The 22,460-nt window shown below is 29.0% G+C and overlaps 1 protein-coding gene across 1 annotated transcript in view; it reads right to left on the bottom strand.

Annotated features, from left to right (window-relative positions):
* Window positions 1-758: 758 nt before the first annotated feature.
* The window catches only part of LOC129971757 (uncharacterized), a 40,467-nt gene continuing 18,765 nt past the window's right edge, over window positions 759-22,460 (bottom strand). Inside the window, exons 8-16 of the mRNA XM_056085732.1 lie at window positions 21,103-21,269; window positions 19,151-19,428; window positions 15,639-15,763; window positions 13,520-13,629; window positions 9,538-9,839; window positions 6,312-6,430; window positions 4,534-4,789; window positions 2,389-2,576; window positions 759-1,113 (exon numbers count right to left, since the gene is read on the bottom strand). Coding sequence (XP_055941707.1) covers window positions 935-1,113; window positions 2,389-2,576; window positions 4,534-4,789; window positions 6,312-6,430; window positions 9,538-9,839; window positions 13,520-13,629; window positions 15,639-15,763; window positions 19,151-19,428; window positions 21,103-21,269 — 1,724 coding nt within the window. The 3' untranslated portion in view covers window positions 759-934. The remainder of the gene's footprint in view (window positions 1,114-2,388; window positions 2,577-4,533; window positions 4,790-6,311; window positions 6,431-9,537; window positions 9,840-13,519; window positions 13,630-15,638; window positions 15,764-19,150; window positions 19,429-21,102; window positions 21,270-22,460) is intronic.

The following is a 22,460-nucleotide window of genomic DNA, read 5'->3' as shown; positions in this document are numbered from 1 at the left end:
ACGAAGCCAACTCTGTGATTGAAACTATGTCCACAGATAAACCCAACCAAAACACTGATAGCGAAATAGAATCTGATAATGCAATAATATATAATCCTCATGAAACAATTGATGAAACCCCACCTGCTCCGGAACTTTCTACCGATTCCAGCACAGTGGACAAAACTGTTTTTAGACAAAGTCTTCAAAAAAGTATGGTTCAATGGGTTGACCCAAAAAAATTTTACAGTCAACCTTCAAATACACCTATTCATAAGAAATACTTGAAGAAACATCGAATTAAAAGGTTACAATGATATTTTTCACTTGTTTCCGTAATTTTTTGTACCTGTCTTTTTATTATGAGAGTTGCACTTTTATCTTTTTAAATTTCATTGATATTTTAATCTTTTGACATTTTGGGAAAATTTTCCTTTCTGGGATGTAATTTGCATTTTTAATACCACTGTTACTATTCATTATTTGTCTTCCATATAATCATATTTCTAATTTTAAATTGTATGACTGAATTGTATTAGACACATTTTTACCATTTGTTTGGCGCAGTATAGCCATTTTTGGCTCTTTCGCCACTAAACCTCAAAATACCATACCATACCATGCCTGAATCTTCATGGAGATTACACTGAAGATTATCCATGTTTGTTTAAATTCATTTTCCTCTCTATTCTTATGTTTTTATTGGCAATCGAAATTTGGAAAAAAACAGCTTTTATTTATCTGGAATGAAATTTTTTAATTATAATCGATAGATATACTTGCATAATGTACCATATAATTAAAGCAGTCATAACATTCTTCAGAAGACCGTCCAATTTTTTTTATAATCAAATTGCCTATTTCCTTTATTAATAGTATTCATACAAAGAACCACATGGGTTTTAAACATCGACTTGTTGATGGAATTTTTGTTCTAATACAGTTTCGGGTTTCTTCAGTTCCTTGGTATAAATCGCACCATAAATGGATCCAGTCTATATGTGACTGTTAATTTTGCAGAGAAGTCGACTTTAGCTCCAGGCGGAAAAGCTATTTCAAATTTCTGTAGTATCGAAGTAAAATACAAGAACATCTCTATGTATGCCATGGATTCACCAGGACAAGCTCTTCTACCTGAAAAACATAATAAAGTAATTGAAAAATTTTATTCTGCCAACATGCAGGTTGTCTTACTGACTAAAAAACACAAACTGGTTGGGGAACTTAATATATCATTATTCCTTAGTGTTCAAAATAACATATCAGTTATACCTTTTTTGGAACTTCTATCAGAGAATATAATAAGTATGATCTTGACACGCGGTTGTGGCCATCTAAAACAGCAGTGGTCGTCAGACATTTTTTTACTCTTTCATCATTTGATTAAAATTTTTATTTCTGGAAACCTTCTATTGCTCTATTTCCATAAACCATTCCTTCAAGTAAGAAGCTTCTTATTAATAAAGTTTAAAATTAATTTTAGTCTCATACGATTTGTATTAAATTAATAGCATTTATAGGATTTCATTTTTATACTTTGCATTTTATTTTATCTTTTTGATTTTATTGATTTACCTGCCATTTTCTTTCCTCACGGATAAAAATCTAGTCAGCTCTCATAAGCTGTTATAGATGGAGCTTTGATGAGTTGGTGGCAGTCTTCCGACCTTTCAATTGCAGAGGGGGGGGGGAATAGATTGAAATGGAGAACAGATCACTGAGAAATAATAAGAGTGTAAAAATTATGATTATATTGAAGTCGATGCGTTTCTTTTCTGCCTCTCATTATAGCTGTTCGCATTATAAAAAACGCAACATATCAAATCAGCAACATTTGATTCGCTTCCATCCCTTCATCAAAATAAACTCAACCGAAATTTTTTTTGTATTGTCAGAGAGAAAAAGGTTAATCCAATTTTAATAAAATTTTGGTTACATGTGATAGCACATACCATAATGATTTACATTTGGCAATAAATTTGAAAAATATTGATCACCCGATCCACAATAAGTAAATAATAAAATTTATGAAAAAATACAAAAAGAAATTAATAAATGAAAAAATATTGTAAAAATAAAAATTTATTAATACCCTAAAAAACGAAAAATTAATTCTTTTTATCAAAAATATGAAAGTTAAAGCAAGAATTGAAAGTAATTTTCTAAGAAAATGTAAACCATAATTAATATTATTATCACTAAATATAAATTACAAATCAAAATGCATTATAAATGGGATTTAAAGTTCAATTCATTTAGAATATTTCTATCTGCCCATCAAACATTTATCCTTTTGTACTTAATGCCATATTACAGAAGAAGGAACAAATCATTTTCTACTTTTTAGTATACTATTAAAAGTTTATGTTTTAAAAATTAAATGTTTTAATACTAAAGATAGTTAGTTACCTGTGGAAAATGGCATAAAATTATTTGACTTGACGACAGACTTGCCATCTTTGCTAAGAAATCTTTCTGGATTGAATTTTTCAGGTTCCTTCCAATATCGAGGGTCGTGGTGTGCGTTCCAGAAGTTGGCCACGACTATTGTTCCTTTAGGTATATCGTACCCACCAGCAGTGGAATCACCCAAAGTACTGTAAGGGACATCATACATTAAAAAAGCCTGAATGCATAAATTCATAAAAAATTTTATAAAATTATTAATATAGAATACTATACTAAAAATGGAATTTGATCAAAAGTAACATTTTTTTAAATGAGAATGCACATTAATGGTATTGAATATTTTATTCATATTCTAGTTAGGATTGGTAAAATTTGATTAATATCTCATTTCTCACCAAGCACGACAAAATTTCGCCAACCTTCAAAAACATTCGCCGGAAGTCAGCCATTTTAGATAAATTTTAAAAATGGTAACAAAAGACTTTTAGCGTTGCTATAAAAAATCGTTAGAATTATATTTGCCAAACACTCGCCCAAAAAAATTGACGAATTCCGAAATTTTGAATCTTAATAAATGTTTGCCTTTTGGAATATGGAAGCTAAAAATATATATTAATGCTTCTTAATGCTTAAATATATCTTAAATGCTTCGATGGGAAATGAAGTTCTCGAACAGTGATGAATTCTTTAAATGCATTTCACATAACAAATGAATATGTAAAGCAAAATATACAAAAGATACGAGCACCGTTTCTTACAATAATTACCCATAGTATTTCTGTATTTTTATAAATATCAATTTCATTACAGAGTGAAATCTGTACAATTTTATAAAAATATAAAGAGGATAAATTAAGTGAGATTAGGATATCTGGACCGAGGCATTTATCACTATAGTGTTTTAAGTTTAATTCGTCTGCTTCCATATTTTTTTAAAAAACTGTACTCTTAAATTATAGTAATAATAACTATTCTATATAATAACACAGTTCGAAATAATTGTGGAAAAAAATTACATATCAATAAATTTCTAATTAAAAGTTAGGAACTCCCATTTTTAGAGAACACCTGTTGCTCGAAAATTAGCTCTAAGCCAAATTTTATAGTACTAAATCTCATGGTTTGTTTGTAGAGCTTTAATTTATCATGTAGGTCAGAATTAGCAAATAGTATGGCAGCCTATACTCGTGCATATTAGAAAATATAAAATTGCAAATATTGCATTTATAATTTTCATTCTTTGCATCTTCATCTCAAAAATCTCTGTAACATCGCCCATAATTTTTAGATCTTTTTATAATCATCGAACTTGCCGTATGAGCAACATCTTCACAGATTTCTGCAACTCAGTAAACAATTCTTCCACATCAATACACAATGTGTTTCATTTCATAAGTTTAATAAAGTTTGCTCTAACCAATTAATAACTTAATCTTCTGAAAGTTAGTAAAGACATCAACAATAATAAAAAAGAAAAAAAAATCATTCACATTTGACATGCGGTACTCCCAATACATTGGGTTGACAACTAAGTGATTGCAGAGTTTAAATAAAAAGGAAAATTCAAAATTTTTGCTTAAAAATATGACTTTATTCAATTAGGTATTGTCCGTTTTTGTTGATGATATTTTGCCATCTTTGAAGCAGTGTCATAATTTCACGTTCATGAGACTTCCGATTTTTCCCAGGAAAAAACTGGATTAAATGTGATTTTATATCATCAGAGTCATTAAAATTTTTACTATTTAAGGAGTTCTGCATGGAACGAAATAAATGGTAATCTGAAGCGCAAGGTAAGTGGATGTGATAGCACATCCCAACCTAGTTCCAATAATTTTTGGCGAGTGATCAAAGATGCATGGGATTTGGCTGTATCATTCCGAAAAACAACACCTTTAAGATTTGCTAATTTTGGCCGCATTTCTTGAGTTGCGTCGCTCAGTTTGGCGAGTAATTCAACGTACACATTTCAATTTATCGTTTGGTTTCTAGGTTAAAATTTAATGATGATTTATAATCCAATCTGCGTTGTTGACAAAACGAAAGAATGTGTTAAGACCATTTATTGACATAATCCGCAATCAGTTGCCAACCCTATAGTTATCTGAATCACATGTAATTAATTTTTACTTATATGGAACTCACTAGTGTTGTAAATTGAGTGGAACTATGGTCTTCCATCTCATTATTTCCAGCATAACTGCATGAGTGTAAGGCATACTTTTCAGATCTTGGAATTCTGGACTTCTATCTGAACCCAAAACTTCCATGATCTCTTGATGAACTTTTTTCTGGATGTCAGGAAAGGCGGCCATGCAGTAGATGAACCACAAAATAGAAGTGCGAACGGTTTCACTGCCGGCTCCAAATATATCAAGCACATTACTTATCAACATGTCATCTGAAAAAGTAAACAAGTTCGACTATGTTCTAAGGTTATGAACGATGTTAAAAATATTGAATTAATAATCTTTAAAAAAATAAGACTCAATGTTAATTTAATTTATTTTTCCTTAATTTAACTAAGTAGATTTTCTTTGCGAAATAAAAATTAGTATTCGCTGATCATAAAACCTTGTTCTGCCATAAAGTTAGTACGGTTAAAGGTATTTTCAGCATTTAATCTTTAACCTTTTGCTATTCAGAAATTCATTGGCGGTTTATAATGTTTTGCTGGTCGCATTAGTCAGTTAAATATCTTAAAAGACTTTGATTGGCATTTAAAATTAAAACTGTGATTTCAGTAGATTGCCTGCATTGTTTAAATAAAAAATACAATATGTGTTTAAAACTTAAAATACGCATGCAACCCAATGTCCCCACAATGGCGGCAATAGATTACAACAGACATAGAATGTCATGGTGATCTAGTATTATTACATCTTAAAAACTATCAAAATAATGAGAAGAAAAAAATGCTGCTTGTTCCAAAAGAATAAATATTTTCGAGAGTTTTTTTCCTTTCTCTGTTTTATGATATTCTTATAATTTACGTTTCCTTTCTTCTATTTCTTATACTAGTTCGCAATCGTATATATAGAATCTGCAGTTGATTGAGTGATACATCACTAAGCATACGGAATTTTCTTAATTCTGAGTGTAAAATGTTTCGTTTAATATCGAAACGATGTTTAGATATGAAGTGTCGAGTTTTCAGATGCACACGGATAGACAAACAGTCATATTTCTCTTTCACGGATTTTGTTCAGAGAGTGCAATTTTGTGTTAAGACTATCTATCTCGGTTTTTATTTTGTATTATCAAGTTCTCGGTCCAATAATCAGTCCAATCAAATAATCCAATAATTCCAAAAAGGGTTTATTTTGACTTAGGGAATTTCAAAACATAAAGTTATCGAATACAATACTATTAATTTCTTTACTTCGCAATTGATAATTGAAGGAATTGCTGATTGATCCTCAAATTTGTAACGCAATAAAAAAATGACTGAGAAAATATGCAAATGAAACAATTCTTAAACAAAGAAAATGCATTACAGCTTGGTTTTAATGATATTAAAAATCTATAATTTCTTATAACATCCTAAGCATTCAAAAAAATTTCAGTGTGTTCAAATTTTTATGATAAAATATTTTTTATTCAGAAATGAGTTTCTATCCATATAAAAATGAAAACAAAGAAGAAATGCTTAAATTACTTATTTTATATTTACTCTCATTCTAAGTACTTAATATTACAATATTTACTTTCATTCTAAGTACTTATTATTACAATATTTACTTTAGTTCTAAGTACTAATCATTACAATACTTACTTTTATTCTTAGTAATTATTATTACAATATTTATTTTCGTTCTAGGTATTTATTATTACAATATTTACTTTCGTTCTAAGTGCTTATCATTACAATATTTACTTCATTACTTATTATTATAAAATTTACTTTCATTCTAAGTGCTTACAATGAAAGGTACTATTTGGATTTTTCTCTTTCTGGGCTTGTATTTCCAATAGGTATCGATCTATGAAGTCTCGCACAAGACCATGATCCAAAGTTTTTGCATGCGCGTCTACTTCTTTTCTGTAAAAAAAAGAGGAGGAAAAGAATTTCTATTAATTCGAATATTAAATGTACCATTCTTTTAATAATATTTTAAAGTCTATTTATTAGCTCTCATGAATAGTATATATTCTTAATCATCATAATATTTTAAGTGTTTATTTATTTGTTGATATAATTTCATCATAAGTCACATGCTATTTTTAGACTTTCTTTTTAAAATACTAGAGCATAAATACCTTTTATCAACATAGCTTTGTAAGTGTTTGTAAATATCTATCATTAAAAATATTTTTCCAACTTGTGAATTCCGGAAGATTTTTTTTTCTTCATCGAACTAACGATTTTTTTTCTTGGATTACTGATGACATATTTGAAGGTCTTGAAATAAGTTTCCTTGCATAAAAGCAACATAGGAAAGTTACTTTTTAACTAGATAAAAAATGGGAGTATTACAATATCCTACTCTTCAAAATCTATAAACAGATATCGATACCCTTTACGTTTATCTCTAGTTCTATAAAATGAAATGGGAAGTAATTTTTTAAGCAGTTTATTGTGAAATTCAACAAAGATATGCCAAATTATGATCTGATTAATGCTAAAAAGCATCAAAAAATTGAAATATTAGAACCCACCCTTGCTTAATAGTAGGTAAATGTGAACAATAATAAATAAGAGAATTTCGTCTCCTGCTTAGTAGTGGAGCATCTATTTCTTGGTCCAGTTCGCACGAGAAAACAGTCTGAACTCAGGGGTTTCCTCTTACGCCAAATCAAAGGTGAAAGGGTCGCTACAAGTGAGCTTAAACATCATTCATGAGCTACCATTACACCTCTTCATACTGTTGTTTATTCTTAGAAAACTGAAAGCTTAAAGATTAAACTTCAATGGATTACTGGTGGTAGTTTGACGAGTCCAAAACGTAACACAAAACAATCAACTTCCATGTATCTTACGCCTTTCAAAACACTTCCTTTTTCTTTGCTAACTTTTTCCTGCTTCAATGACGTAAAAGAAACTGTTTAAAACTTTAAAATTTCCATCTCAAAATCACAATTCTCTTATCTTATTATTCTGATGGCTGCTTAGCCATAATTTTTCATTTATTCTTCTTAGATCGATGCATGAATACTAACTTCTTCCCAGTGAATTAAAATACTAATCTTGCAACAATGGAAGAATTTTTATCTGCGAAGTTTTATATTTATAGAACTTTAATTTTTCAAAGTTTAAACTCAATCTATCAACACAGTTTAATTTTATAAGAACTTTTATCTATCAAAACGGAAAGTGACATGCATTTCGATTTGTTCAATAACAATTTGGCCTCTTTCTTGCAAATTCAATATCCTGCATTTATAGAATTTGTGGTACACATTAACAAAAAAAAAAAAAAGAAAGAAAGAAAGAAAAAGAACTTGGAATCTTTCTCGTGTATCCGTTTGCAGCCATTAATAACTTTTTCTTTTAGCGAAAATAAAAAAAGCAAAACATGACAAAAAACTATCTTCTTCTGATTTCATGTTAATGGGGTCTGAAGAACTATCTTGGAAATGGGTGTGACAGTTGCTAAATTCGTTAGTCATATGCTCTCTTGAAGAAAGACATCAACTTTGATAACATCCTCGTAATCTGACAGCTGTTCAAATAGGTTTTTTTACAGAAAATGGTCCGTTCTGAAAGAGTCCTAGCGTTTCTTCAAAACACGAGGCTAATATAATTAAGATAAAATTAAAAAACGTTGAATAAAACTAGGTGAAAGAATATGTTGTGTAATATAATAAGTTTAATATGTAATCACAATAATAGGTTTAAATTATAATCACAAAGATAACCCCCTTCCTATCTGGGCATCTGGGTTCACTGAATGATATGCTGGCGTCCTGGCATAGGGGTAGCGCCTCTTCCTCGTGATCTGGGCGTCCTGGGTTGTGCAAAAGAGGTTTAGGCAAGCGAATGAGTGATGCGTGAGTATCAAAGTCGTACTCTTGGCTCTAGTTGGCGCTACTATAAATCCCACCGGCTTAAAATTGCTGTCTTCGTAACAGCGGGCTTGTCCATGGAAAGTGCCATAAGAAACAACAACAACAAATGAATGAAATCTCGAATTCCAACAACTCCAAAAAGTTAGACATGCACAACTGTTATGGAACCACATCCACAAGCCAAAACCGCCATTCCACCTAAATTCCGATTCCCACAACATTAACTGGCTTCAAATAATGACCATACTTAAAATGGGCGAATTTTGAACCGTTTATCTGATTCAAAACACATTCAAAGAATTAATATAACCATTGGTTAGAAAACATACTTAGGAAAAGCTTTAATGCTTAAGCAAAAGCAAAAAGATCGAATACAGGATTTGTAACATCAAAAGAAATAAGCAGTATGATTTTCAGAAATTGTTTTAAAAGGTAGCTAAACTATATGTTTTCGAAATTCTTAAATTATGTTTGAATCAACCTAATGCTTAACCCTTAAATGTAGATTCTTGTCAATTGTCTACATCAGTTCCACTTAATTTTATTCAAAAACCCGAGTGTGTCCGTTTCCTAAAGCACGTTGATAACCATAGACAATAAATAACGTGTGAAAAAATAAGTTGACATTATTTTTAGCAGGTAAGTTGCATCGTTTATTTTTTACATTTGAATGTGACGACTGATAAATTTCAGAGTGTTACTTGAAGAAATAGTTTCTATTGCCGAGTTCCCTATAAAGGAATGATCTATCTAATTTTTCAAAAATTACTTCTCATCTGCTGTCAGGTAAGCTATCAATGTTTGATGTTGTATTTGAAAATTATATTAGGTACAAGCTCGATTTTTTTGGAAATACTGTATGTTACCAAAAGTCTGCATACATATTTTTCAAAATAAATTTATACTTGGATTTATTTATTTTTTTATGTAACCTATAACTATTTTTCTATAATAAATGATTTTTTAAAAATTAAAAACAAATAATTAGGCATTTAAGGATTAAATTAATTTTACGCACTTTCAATTAAACTGTTGATAAAGATCATATTTTATAAAATTACAAAATTTCAGATAAAATTCGTTAAACAATTTTTTATAAGACTTTCTGTTAAGAACTAACCAATCAAAAAAGTTCCTTACTTGAAAAATATATGAATTCTTTGAAATGCTGCGAATGACCTCTCAATATTCAGATTCTTAAAAATAAAAGGAATGTGTTTTATCCAGGGAAACAAAAATTCTAAAGAAGTCTCACTGACGAATTCGTTCGTTTCTTCCAGATTTTCGTCCAAGAATTGGCGATCAGGATTATCATAATCATATCGTTTCCCAAAGACTAAAGCGCTTATATTGTTGGACATACTTGGAGACAGAGGCTTCTTTACATCAATTGGTTGCCCACTGTGACTTTTTAAGACCTTCACAAAATGATTTACTTCATCCTGAAAATGAAAAACATTTATTAAAATTTATATCTTCTGTCATATATCTATACTTATATAAAGCTTAATGTGTATATGTGTGTGCGTCTGTGTGTGTGTGTGTTGGCACTCTGCAGGCCAGATTGTTCGACCTATAGCTACCAAATTTGGCTCATACATACCTTGGAGGTCGGGAATGTGCACCTGGGGTCCCTTTTTTGAATTTTTAATTAAAAACTAATTTTCCCGCCAAAAAGATCTTTTCATTTCCCCACCGCCAAATGAGTAAGGCTTCAGATTTTTTTTTCCAACAGTAATGAGGCAAAGGGTTAACATTTTTCGGCAGGATTATTTCAAACGATTCTGTTTATTTTCTTAATGTTTGATGCATTTAAAATTAAACATTGCTAATTAATCGATCTTTCAGATTCATTCTGAAGTACTTTTGAATTAAAATAAAACAGAATAAAGCAAATTAAAAATTTTTAATCTGTATAGCGTTACCCCAAATGGCATAGAAAAATTCACGCATTTGCGTTACCGTAACTGGCGATGAAAATTCACGCATGCGCATTGTGTTCTGATTGTAGACAACTATTATCAATGGATGCGGACTTGATTTAAATTATTTTTAGGTTAGTTGTAGGCTTTTGTAATTAAATTGTATTTATGCAGCTATATATTTTTTGTATATGCTTAAGTACATCGTTTTTAAGTAGTTTTTTAACCTGTTTTCAACCTATTATTTTAAACGATTCGTTTTATTTTCTTCGTGTTTTATGCATTTAAAATGTAACATTTTTAATTAATATACTTGCTCAAGATTAATATGAAAAACTTTTGTTGACAAATTCATGAGATACTACATAAATTAAGAAAGATATTATTTAGTGCCCATAAAGTTTAAACGCTCAGTGACTCTGTTTTCAGTAATCATATTATAAAAAAATGCTTTGTTTTAGAAAAAATATTATTATATTAATTGCAGATTAATCCTTTCTATTTTAATTTAAGGCATAAATTCTACGGAAGCTAAGAGAAAAATTAGAGATATGTATATATATATTACGTTATGACTGAAGGTCTTTATAATATTATGAGTGAATTATATGACCATCAAAATTTGAAGTTTAAAAATATTTTGATGAAGAAGCTATTAAAGTAGGAATTGCATAAAATATTTAATTATTAAAATTTTAACGAACATTAAGATTGGCGAACCGGCTGGTAGCCAAAGGCGGCTAATTGTAAATAAAACAAAAAAAATTATATAAAAGGAAAAAACGACAGAGTTTTCTCTCTTTATTCATATATTTCCACAGAATAGAGCGCCGTCTCATACCCCCGTATCCGTAACCATTCTGATCACTGAACGATTTGATGAACGTGTTACAGGAATTTTATTAAATACCAGAATACTTTCAGAAAATAAAACAAAAATAACTATGTACAGAATTTACAAACATATAAGAAATAATAATAAAATAAAGCCGTTTATTTTCTATTTTGAAATATTATAGAAAAATAATCTGGAATAATAATGTGATTAAAGATATTATGAATGAAAAAAAAATGAATTATGTGTTTACTTGTTATCATAACATACTAGATGAAAATGCAGTTATAAAAATAATTTGGCTAATGGTAACAAAGAAAATCTCTGAAAGATATTGATGAATATTGTACGTGAAGAAACTGGTGCTTTTTTTTCTCCTTAGTCCTTATGGGTCTTTGATATTGAAAGGTAGGGAGGCAAGAAAAGATATCTATTTTCACTGATGAAATTTATGATCCTATGGATTTTTTGCCTGGAAAGGAAGTTGCTCTTGACCCTTTTCAGCCATTCTTGTTTAAGGCTTGGTGATGGCTTTTTTCATACACCGTATATATGATTGTGAGGATGCATTCTGTAGCATAATGAAGTACCGCGTCAATCCCAACACAACTGCACAGATCACTCTTCGACAGATTTAACCTTTTGAGGTAGGCAGGCCCGTGTTCTGCGAAGCGTATATTTCTTGAATATGGTCCATTTTGTATTTTACTTCGTATTACATTGAAGAGAATTTGATATTCATTTACGTCTTTTTTGGCTATTTAGACTCGCAATTTCATATAGATCTGTAATTTTACTGTTGAAACAATCAAATTTTATTAAATTAATTGCTGTCTTTTTGAATATTGTGTGCATTAAATGGTGGATTAGGCAATGCATATACACATTATAGAGCATTGCTATAAAATTTGTCGATTTAGTTTTGCATTTCAATATATTTTTACTTAATCAACAAATTAATGATTTAATTTACTAATTTTTTATTCAATTAACTTCGTGCAGATGTATTTTATAAAATATATTTATACTGAATCAAGATTACTCTACATCCACATTGTGCGCAATATTAATAAAGAAGATGATAATGTTTAAAAACTCTTATAATTAAGCAAATTTAATGAAATATGTGGGAACCTAAATAATTATATTTGATAAAATGCTAATATTATTGAAATTCAGAAAATTTTTATTGACTACAAATTTATTCACTTGTCAAGTAGAAAAATAAAGCATTTTAATTAACCTGCTAGCGATATTCACTCAGCTTAGACGTATTAAGCAGATATCTTGTCAGCTTAGTTGGAAATCTGCCAATGCGTGTACATATTGAAAGGTCAAAAATTGTATTATCTTGGATAATCTTGAACCAAAATTTGATACCATCTACTTTTCTGATTAGAAAATGATCAGACATATTTCATTTATTTTTCTTGTCACTTTTTTGAGCTATCGTATCCGTATAACATGTATAGAGAGACCATCAGAATTATCATAAACAGATTTTAATCGAAATTTGAAAGGAAGTCAGCTTTGATGAAAATTTCATATGAACTTTAACTTTCACCTACATTATAGCTATTCCGAGCTATCATGTTTATAGGCAGATAGACATAAATATAATTTCTTTTTCATTCAGAGAAGTCCGACATTCGGTTGTGGTCCAAGCTGATGAGCTCAAATTTTTGATGATTATACTATGCACTAGAAAGTAAATAAGTCTCGTGATTTTTTGACCTCGACATTTTTATGGTCAAATAATATCAATTGTAATATGTGGTCAAAAGTGGATGTACCGTCGCAGTCAACATTCATGGTTCTTATCAATAAAATCTAAAGTATAAACGCCCAGAGAAATTTTGATCATTAACGGAATAACTTGAAAGTTATCCAAGGAAAATGTATGTTCGTCGAGTGTATACAACATTCTTTGAAGAATTTTTAAAATTTAAAGTATTATCTTTCTTAATATAGTAATTTGATCACTGTGCCGTTTTTAAATACTTTTATATAACTTTATTTTTTTTAATTTTTTTCATTATTTTCTTTTAACAATTTATTTCATATATTTTAATTCGTTTATTCACTCAGTTTCATTTGCTCAAGGTTTTTAATATTTCATGTAAATTTTTGGCGGCGATATCGAAAAATTAAAACATTTCTAGACCTTACTTATCTGATCAATAAATTAATTATGAGAATTAAATTTTGATTTCATTTCTGAAATTATCATGCGATAAGGAATTAAAAAAATGATTATAAGATATTATAATTTTATAATGATTATTTATGGCATATATTAAAGATTTAAATATGCATCATATGTGCATAAAATGGCCATCAATTAGTTCAGTATTTACTCTCTTACCATTACTTCATCTTCAATCTTTGTCTTTCCTAGACCAAGGTCCTTCATGGACTGTACCACAAATCTCCGTTGTTCTTTCCAAGCGTGGAAATCTCCGCCGAAGAAAGGACCTGGAAATAACCGTATTTAATTCATTAATTATTGAACCAGCAGAGGTGGTCTCCCCAAAACTTTCTCACATACCGTCTCATAAAGATGCCATTCCAAGAAAGCAATAAAGTGGCAAATTGAAAATGGTGCTCGTATTTGCTAAAAAAATACAGTGCACACATACAGTGGCTCAAAAAATTGAGAGTACAGCTTACTCTTACTTGATAAATCCGACTTTCAATATTAATAACACATTGCCGGGAAGTGCAAACATGTTTTTATTTTTACACGTAACAAATGGTTTAATTTAGAGTAAAAATAAAGAAAAATCAATGAAAAACTTCTAAATTGAAAAGTTTCAGAAGCATTTTAGATAAACATACGCAGAATTTTGACACAAAAAATTGAGAATACGCTAATGAAATTCTTGTAATATCTCGCATAGAAAGAACGTGTCAGTATTTAGTTGCACGTCTTTTGGCTTTTATAATGGCTTCATAATATCGTGGTACCGATTCGACTAATTTTTGGCGGTATCTGAAGATATTTTACCCCAATCTTCTTGCACCACTTGTTTTAAATGGGTTTTGTTTCTAATTTTGTGTTTTTGGGCCACAGATTGAAATTTCCATCTGAACTCAAATTTTTAGCACTTTTCTTTAGACTGTTTCCACTGTTTACAATAAAAAAAGACGCCATATTTTGACGTTACGTGCATTGTTTGGGGTCGAAAAATGAAAATGAAATTTCTATCTAAACCCAAATTTTTAGCACTTTTCTTTAGATTTCTGCTTAGTATATCCAAGAAAACCATATCGTTTATAATGCCATCTATAAAAATTAAATTTCCTACCCCGGATGAAGCCATGCAACCTCAAATCATGAAGGAGTCACCATCATGTTTAACTGTAGGACGTAAATTTTTTGGATCCAAAGCAGTATTAGGCTTTCACTATACAGTACGAGGGCTGTCACTGCCAAAAATGTTGAGTTTTCTTTTATTACTAAATATAGCTTTCTTCCAAAGGTTATTGGTCTCCAATTGATGAGGTTTTGCAAACTTCAAGTGCTTTTTCTGAATTTGCAAGCTGATGAATGGTTTCTTTCTAACAATGCGACTTTTATATCCAGTTTGTCTAATGGCATTTCTCACAATTTGAGCACTTACACTTCTGCCTATGATTTGAAAAGTTTCTGCAACAAGTTGGATGAACCATATGGTCGCAGCAGTCTAAAGGAAAGTGTTAAAAATTTGGGTTTAGATGAAAATTCCATTTTCCAGCAGGACAACGACTCCAAAAAGAATGCACATAACGTCACATATGATGTCTTTTTCATTGTAAACAGCAGTTATACACACCACCACAATACCCCGACATCAATGCAATTGAATACTCGTGGTCCATACTAAAAAGTGATTCAAAAACACAAAATTAGAAACAAAATCCATTTAAAACAAGTGTTGCAAGAATAATGGGGTAAAATATCTTCAGATGCCACCAAAAATGGATCGAATTGGTACCATGACATTTAGAGGCCATTATAAGAGCCAAAAGACATGCGACTTAATAGTGACACTTTGTTTCTATGCGTGATATTGCAAAAATTTCATTTGTGTATTCTCAATTTTTTGATGCAAAATTCTGCGTATGTTTATTTAAAATGCTTCTGAAACTTTTCAAATTAGAAGTTTTTCTCTGATTTTTCTTTATTTTTACTCTAAATTAAATCATTCGTTATGTGTAAAAATAAAAACATGTTTGCACTTCCCGCCAATGCGTTATTTATATTGAAAATCGGATTTATCGAGTAAAAGTAAGGTGTAATCTCAATTTTTGGAGCCACTGTATATGCAAATATCAAAACATAAATTAAAATATTGAAATGGATATACTAGGAGAGATTTGTCATAAGGATATATTATATTAAGATGTAGAGAAAAACATTATCAATGAACAATTTATTTTAAAGTTTCGCTTTTCTTAATCCCACTTATATGCATTATTTTGATATTTTAGGTGGAACTTACTGTATGGATTTATACGCTCCAGTGAATTGGATGGAGGTCTTCCAAGGAATTCAGTTTTGTTGAAAGCTTCTCTTATCCCTTCAGTTCCATGAAGTACAACAATATTTTGCGATCCTAATTTCACACTGCATAAAAAAAGCAGAAAAATGAAAACACAATGAAATAATAAATCAAATAAATAAAGGAAATATTTTAGAACATATTTTTGTCCCACACTTGAAATTTAAAATTAAGATACACAATACAACAATCAATTATTTTAAAATGTCTGCTGATTCTCCATTGGCAAAAAAAAAGGTATTTCAAAATTAACTAATGTAAAATTCAAAAATTATTGTTAATGATTTTAACGGTTGACTTAGTTCAAAAATAAATATTTTTTGATTTACTTTTTTAATAACATTATTTTTAAAAATGTACTTTTTATTATTTATTTTATTTTTTTATTGTTTGTCTGAACAAATGTTTACTTTCTAACTAAAAAAATAAAAGAAAATTTTATGGAAATATCTACTTTAAAAATCGTCTGCAAAATAATTTAGATTTTTCATATCTGGCATGCGATTTTTTTGAATGTGGCAACATTTTTATCAAATAAATTTATTATTCTTTTCTTATACTACTACTAAATTGAATGCAGAATTTGTATTTTTTTATTTTATCAGAATATTTACGTGAAAATATTGAGTTTAGGTAAGTCTGAATTAATTCAATTTTCTAGACAGTTTAAGCTTATGTTTTTAAATTTTGATTTTAAGCTCATAATGAAGATTGATACACATTATGTTCTTCTTAATTATGTTTACGATTGTTTTCGAAAAATTCTAATGAAATTTGAAAACAATATGTAAACATTTTCAAAATACTCAAGTCTGTATTAATTTATTAAATTTGCTTTTAATATAATCATATGCGTTTTAGTATAATCATGATACATTATTTATAAGTATTTTAATAAAGATTACTTTTCTAAAATAGCTACTAACTATTTTTTTTAATTTTTCGGTACATTTCATTTCTATTTATTATGAATTTATTAAATACTGCAAAGATTAATAGCTGAAGTATAACTTCTGATTTCTTATTCATTCATATCTTATTTTCTTGGAAATATTAATAACATAGATGTGAAAAATTACGATATGTGTATCAAATCAAATATTGTTGCCTGTAAAAAGACGATGTTATGCATGATAAAATTTATTGGGTATTTTATACATTTTTTACATTGAAATCTATTCCATGCATGATATTCGAAAATTTGTAATATATTTTGGTATATATTATGCGCTTAAGCATATCACTAACGGCTGTCAATTTCGAGAAAATTGCTTATTAATAACTTTCATTTCACTCAGCTTAATTTATGCATTAATTTGATGCAGAATTGGAATTCATTTAAATTATCTTATCAGAGTTCTTTTAAATAATCTTATCAATGTTTTTGAAATTCCATCCGCAATTTGGCGACTCTGATTCACCATTCTTTTAAATCTAAAAAGTGAAAGCTTTATTAATATTACAACAAATTTGAATTATCTATCATTCTACTTCAATTTCAGTGGAAGATTTTTGCGGAAGGAGTATTTAAAAAAATGAAAATAGCATGCAATGATTTATTGCTGAAACAGAGTAAATTTATAACAAAATTTTAAAATTTCTGAATTCACTTATAGTAATTTGCTTCCAAATCTATCACTTCCTTTAATATGGAGTCTATTTGTCCTAATTTTCAAGTTAATTTTGCTTTGTAAAATTACGATATATATTAATGTTATGTTATGCAACTTACGCATTATGTGAATTTTAATTTTATTCATTCTAAATTTTCAAGAAATCCACTTTTTTTTTTTTCATTTTACAATCCAGCGTACTATGTGCAATTACGTTCCATAAATGAGAAATACAATGAGAGTTTTTACCAATCAGATAAGCTGAGATTATATATGGAATAATGTTTGATACAGATAGAAAAGCATGTAGTATCCATGGGATCACGTCATTTTCAATCCCTCTAATAAACTACTAGGATGAGTTACGTGGGTTAATAAGTGAATCTTGCATTTGCATCCAGTTTTAGTCAAAAATAACTCGTCTATGTATATAAAAAGTTATTCGAATTTAGAATTTGGAAAATTATAGTATGATAATATTAAGATTTGATACAATTTTAATCTTTATTCCCAATTATATAGCATTAATAATGGACACACACAAAAAAATGATTTAATGTTGCCGCAACATATCTGTGTATATAAATTGTTAGAGTTTTGATTCCCTTTGATTTTTGTGAAGTTGGATAGAAGTTTTTTGTTATGCTTAACCGATGAAAACCAGCGGAAATGAGGTTTTTTTCAAAACTTCCTAGCATACTCAGTAATAAAGGTGCTATCTCAGAAAATGCCTTCCATGCATTCGAATTACAATAGCTAAGAAATATTCAACTTTGGCGTAAATTTGTCACTGATACATTTTTTACTGAATTCATCGTGTCATTCTTGGCGGGTATTTTGGAGAATGATCCCTGGCATGTGGTTTAATAGTACACGAAAATTGTATACTATTAACCACATACCAGAGATTAATACACAATATACTATTAATCACGTGTCAATATATGATAGTATACTAATATCGTGTTTTAGACTCGTTTTTTCCAACCAATTGAAACAAAAATGTAAAACTACACTTCTAATCAAAAAATTCCCATGCCAAATTTGTAATATTTAAGTCATTGCATTTTTGAGTTGTCGCATTTACATTCTTTTGAAAGTACAGATAGACAGACAGTCAATCGGTTGTTAGATTTGGCTTAAAATTTGGCATATGTCCACACTTTTAATTTAAATCCGAGTACTAAATTATATTCATCTAACTCCCGTTGTTTTGTAATTATCGTGTTAAATTATATTCCAACATGTGTCCCTCTGAGCAGATTTTGTTCAAAATTTGACAGAAGTCTACAAATTTTGTATAAAGACCGCATACCAAATTTCATCCGTCTAGTTCAAAACATTTTTAATTATCTTTGTCACAGACAGACGGAAGGACATTTTCCAAATGTCTCGAACTCAGAGTTTTAAACATGAAGATTTGTCAAAATGTCGAGATCGAATTTTTTGATGATCATAATACTTTATCTATACTACGTATTAAAGTACGTAAAAGGCTGGTAAAGAAATGTGCGCAGTTAAAGAATCGTAAACGAACTCCAAAATACACTTTTTAGCAAGAGGTTTCTTTTATAAATTTGTAGATAATATTCTATTGCAAAACTGTCCCAAAACCGATTTTTAGGTTACAAACTTTATCGCACTCCGTGCAATTTAATCTGAATTTAATGCTACAATGTAATTTAAATTTTACAGCGAATTAAACATAGTTGGTTGCAACTTTTGATGCATAGATGCCGATTCAATTAATAGAAAATGAACCTATAATCTATTAAATGGAATATGATTTCCAGTTGTTCAAATACTATTTTTTGCTGGCAATAGAATTTTTCAACTTACCTAAATACATCACCATATTTCTTCCCTAATTCAGTAAAATCCAAGTGCAAATTATTAGAGACAAAAGGCAAATATCCTACAATCGGCAGTCCCATTGGTCCAGGAGGGTAATTACTTTTTGCTTTTTTTACAAACACCATAATCGCATAAGCCAAAAAGAATGCAAATACTCCTAACAGAATTTCATAACGATAAACTTCAAGTTTTGGAGTAATATTTCCAATTTCATTTCTCATTTTAGGTATAATGGTTTTATATAAATACTCCATAGTGATTTCCTATTAAAACTGAAATTTCTCTGTCGAATGCATCTCTTTGGGCACTAAATTACTAGTAAGAATATTGGGAAAAAAAGTGGTATTTAAAAGTTATCAGAATTTTATCTATTTTCCTATTGTATGATAAAATATATCAAGAATATGCTTAAATTATCGCTTAAACTATATCGTAATGACTAGACATTTTGTTATCACTTTTATTGTTTGTAATTTTTCTTGAAAACAATGCTGTTCTTGCCAATATAAAAATATAGAGTGCTAAACCAATTTCATGATTGAGCAACAAAAGTAAGGATTTTTTTCATTAAAGACATAATTGAAGCGATAATTTCAAAATACATTTGTGCATGTTTATTTAATTCGACATGTTCCAAATTTGTACAAATGCTATATTGTATTCAATTGCTCTCTCGTTTCCTTATGTGTTAGTTTTACACAAGTTTTGTACACTTGTATGTTTGCAATGACAATTTTTTTTATAATCTCAGAAATTCATTATCAATAAATTGATTCATATACTATTTAAGTTTTTATTCCTTTTAGCACCACTTTCAGAGAGGTATTCATAAAAACCGTAACATTTTAATGAGAAGTAAAAGTAGAAATTAAAAAATTGAAACAAATAGCAGAAAGAAAAAGAAATTAAACCAAAAAATTATTTTTTAGTGTAAAATAAAAGTGTGTTTCAATCACTGTTAAATTTAATTCTATTTTTCTTCTTACATTAGAGAGCATTTTAGAAACAAGGATTTTAAAAAAAGGTAAAACATCTTTCCTTTGAAAAAATCCTGAAACTTTCATTCTTTTAAAAAAAATTTTGAATAATTTAGAATGCATATATATCCTTTGATTACCTAACAATTTTGCTAACGAAATTTTTTTGAAGTGAATTTTCCTATTTTTAATACGAAAATATACTTCATCATAATTTTACTTTGATTACCTTTATAACATCTAAAAATTTTAATATAATAATGTTTTCGGACTGCCAATCTTTCTTCAAATAGCAAAATATTTGAGGAAAAAATCATGCAAAATGGTTTTCGGGACATACTATTGGATCTAGAGCTACCCAATTTGGCATGTTTTGACATTTTGTATATTAAGTGATTGCAAAGAAGAGGCTTTTCGTAATTTTAATTTTTGGCAGAATCAGTCGAATTTTAACATAATAAAAAAAAACCACATGAAAAATTGATATTTTTTGGTTATTTTTAATGTTTGATCGATTTTTAATGACTTGTGAAAAAAGTTTTAGCGTAATATTATACTTCAAAATTGTCAACGTTAAAATTTTGATTAATTTTTTACTAAACATTTAACTTGAAACATTTTAGTAAATTATTGGATAATAAATGCTTTATACGAACCAAAATTGATAGTTTCAGATATAGCAGAAGTCGTATGATTCGCCGTTCAATTTACGCAGCAACCATTCTAAAAACATTATCATGCTAAAAACATTTTTAATTTATCTCCGTGGAAACATTGTACATCTGATGCAATCGCTATTCTATGATTATCATATACTTCCTCTGATAGTTCTTCAAATGTTCATACGTTTAATTCGTTTTCATTGTGTTTGTGTATTTTTGCATAGGAAATGAGGATGATCCATTTTTTACACATTTTTTTGCATTTGAAATGTTTTATTATAATGCTTTAATTCCTTTGTTTAAACTGCACTAAAAACGGCTCAGATCTGTAGGTAATGTTCAGTTTCCCTTTGATGACTGGTTTCTTTCCATTAGGAAATTCTATGCGAAACTTTTGCAATATTGATGTGATATACAGGAACAGTTCTATATAGGCCATAGATTCACCTGGGCAGTTTCGTTTCCCTGGAAAAGATAAAAAGAAAAATCATTTCCGCTATAATTAGCGCAAATGAATTCGATTATCTTACTAAATTTATGAGGGTAAATTCTCTATTGATCTCTAAATGGTGAGGAAAAAATTCTCGAATAATCCATTCAATATTTCTGAAGAAATTATAACTGAGAGGCATATTACACATGGTGAAAGTAAAGCTTGATTTCATTATTACATTCCAAAAGTTCCCGAACTTATTTTCAGACACAAAAAATAAATATGGATGACTCAAATAAATATGGGTGACTCTAAATATGGGTGACCAAAAATAAATATGCATGATTGCCTCAAAGTATTTATTCTGTATCACTAAATAATTTTGGCATCGTCTATAAAAGATATTAATAAATATTGCTAATCTCTTTTTCCCAAATACTCCGGTGTCTTCATTACTTCTTGTTACACCTTTTTGGAACTTAAGAATCCTTATCCTTTCAGCAATTTTTTTCAGATGAGAAAAAAAAGTCGCATGGTGCAAGATCAGTAGAATAAGCTACTTCTGAAAATACCGAAATGAGATCTTTTGATAGGTAATTTGATGTCAGGGAAAATCTTAGAATCGATATCTTGTCATGATTGATCACCCTTGATTTCGCCTTCGTCACGGCGAGAAGTTTTGTATGTCTGTAATCAGGGGATACACACAAGTGCTGTAACAATATGAGATAGTTGAAAATTTATCTCATTAATCAGTAACATGAGGAAAATAACGTAATTCACTCACATTGCGGAAGTAATTCTAAAGTTTTGGGAATTTTTGAACATATTAAAAGTTGAGTCTCTTTCGGGACACTACTATTATAAGCTCTTCTTCTTAATCTTATTTTAAATATTTCGTTGCACTACTATTATAAGCGGTTTTTCTTCATCTTATTTTAAATATTTTTATCATCGAACCTACCAATACTGATATTTTTTATTATTCTTTTTTTTTAAATATTAGCGATTTCATGATAAAGTGAAATCTCACAACTGTTTTAAAAGATACACTCTTTCGAGAATTTCAAAACATTTCAATGAATAATATAGTCATCTGTTGGAAATAAATGAAGATGACTTTAATATTTGTTTTTCAACTATACATTTTTAGTTATAGGTTTTATTTCCTATCTAGTTTAAATAAAAGTCTCTTAGATAAAAATATACATATTTATACGAAT

Source organism: Argiope bruennichi, chromosome 6 (assembly GCF_947563725.1).
Source record: "Argiope bruennichi chromosome 6, qqArgBrue1.1, whole genome shotgun sequence".
Classification (NCBI taxonomy): domain Eukaryota; kingdom Metazoa; phylum Arthropoda; class Arachnida; order Araneae; family Araneidae; genus Argiope; species Argiope bruennichi.
The sequence above is the reverse complement of the archived record's forward strand: the minus strand, read 5'-3'. Positions and strand labels throughout refer to the sequence as shown.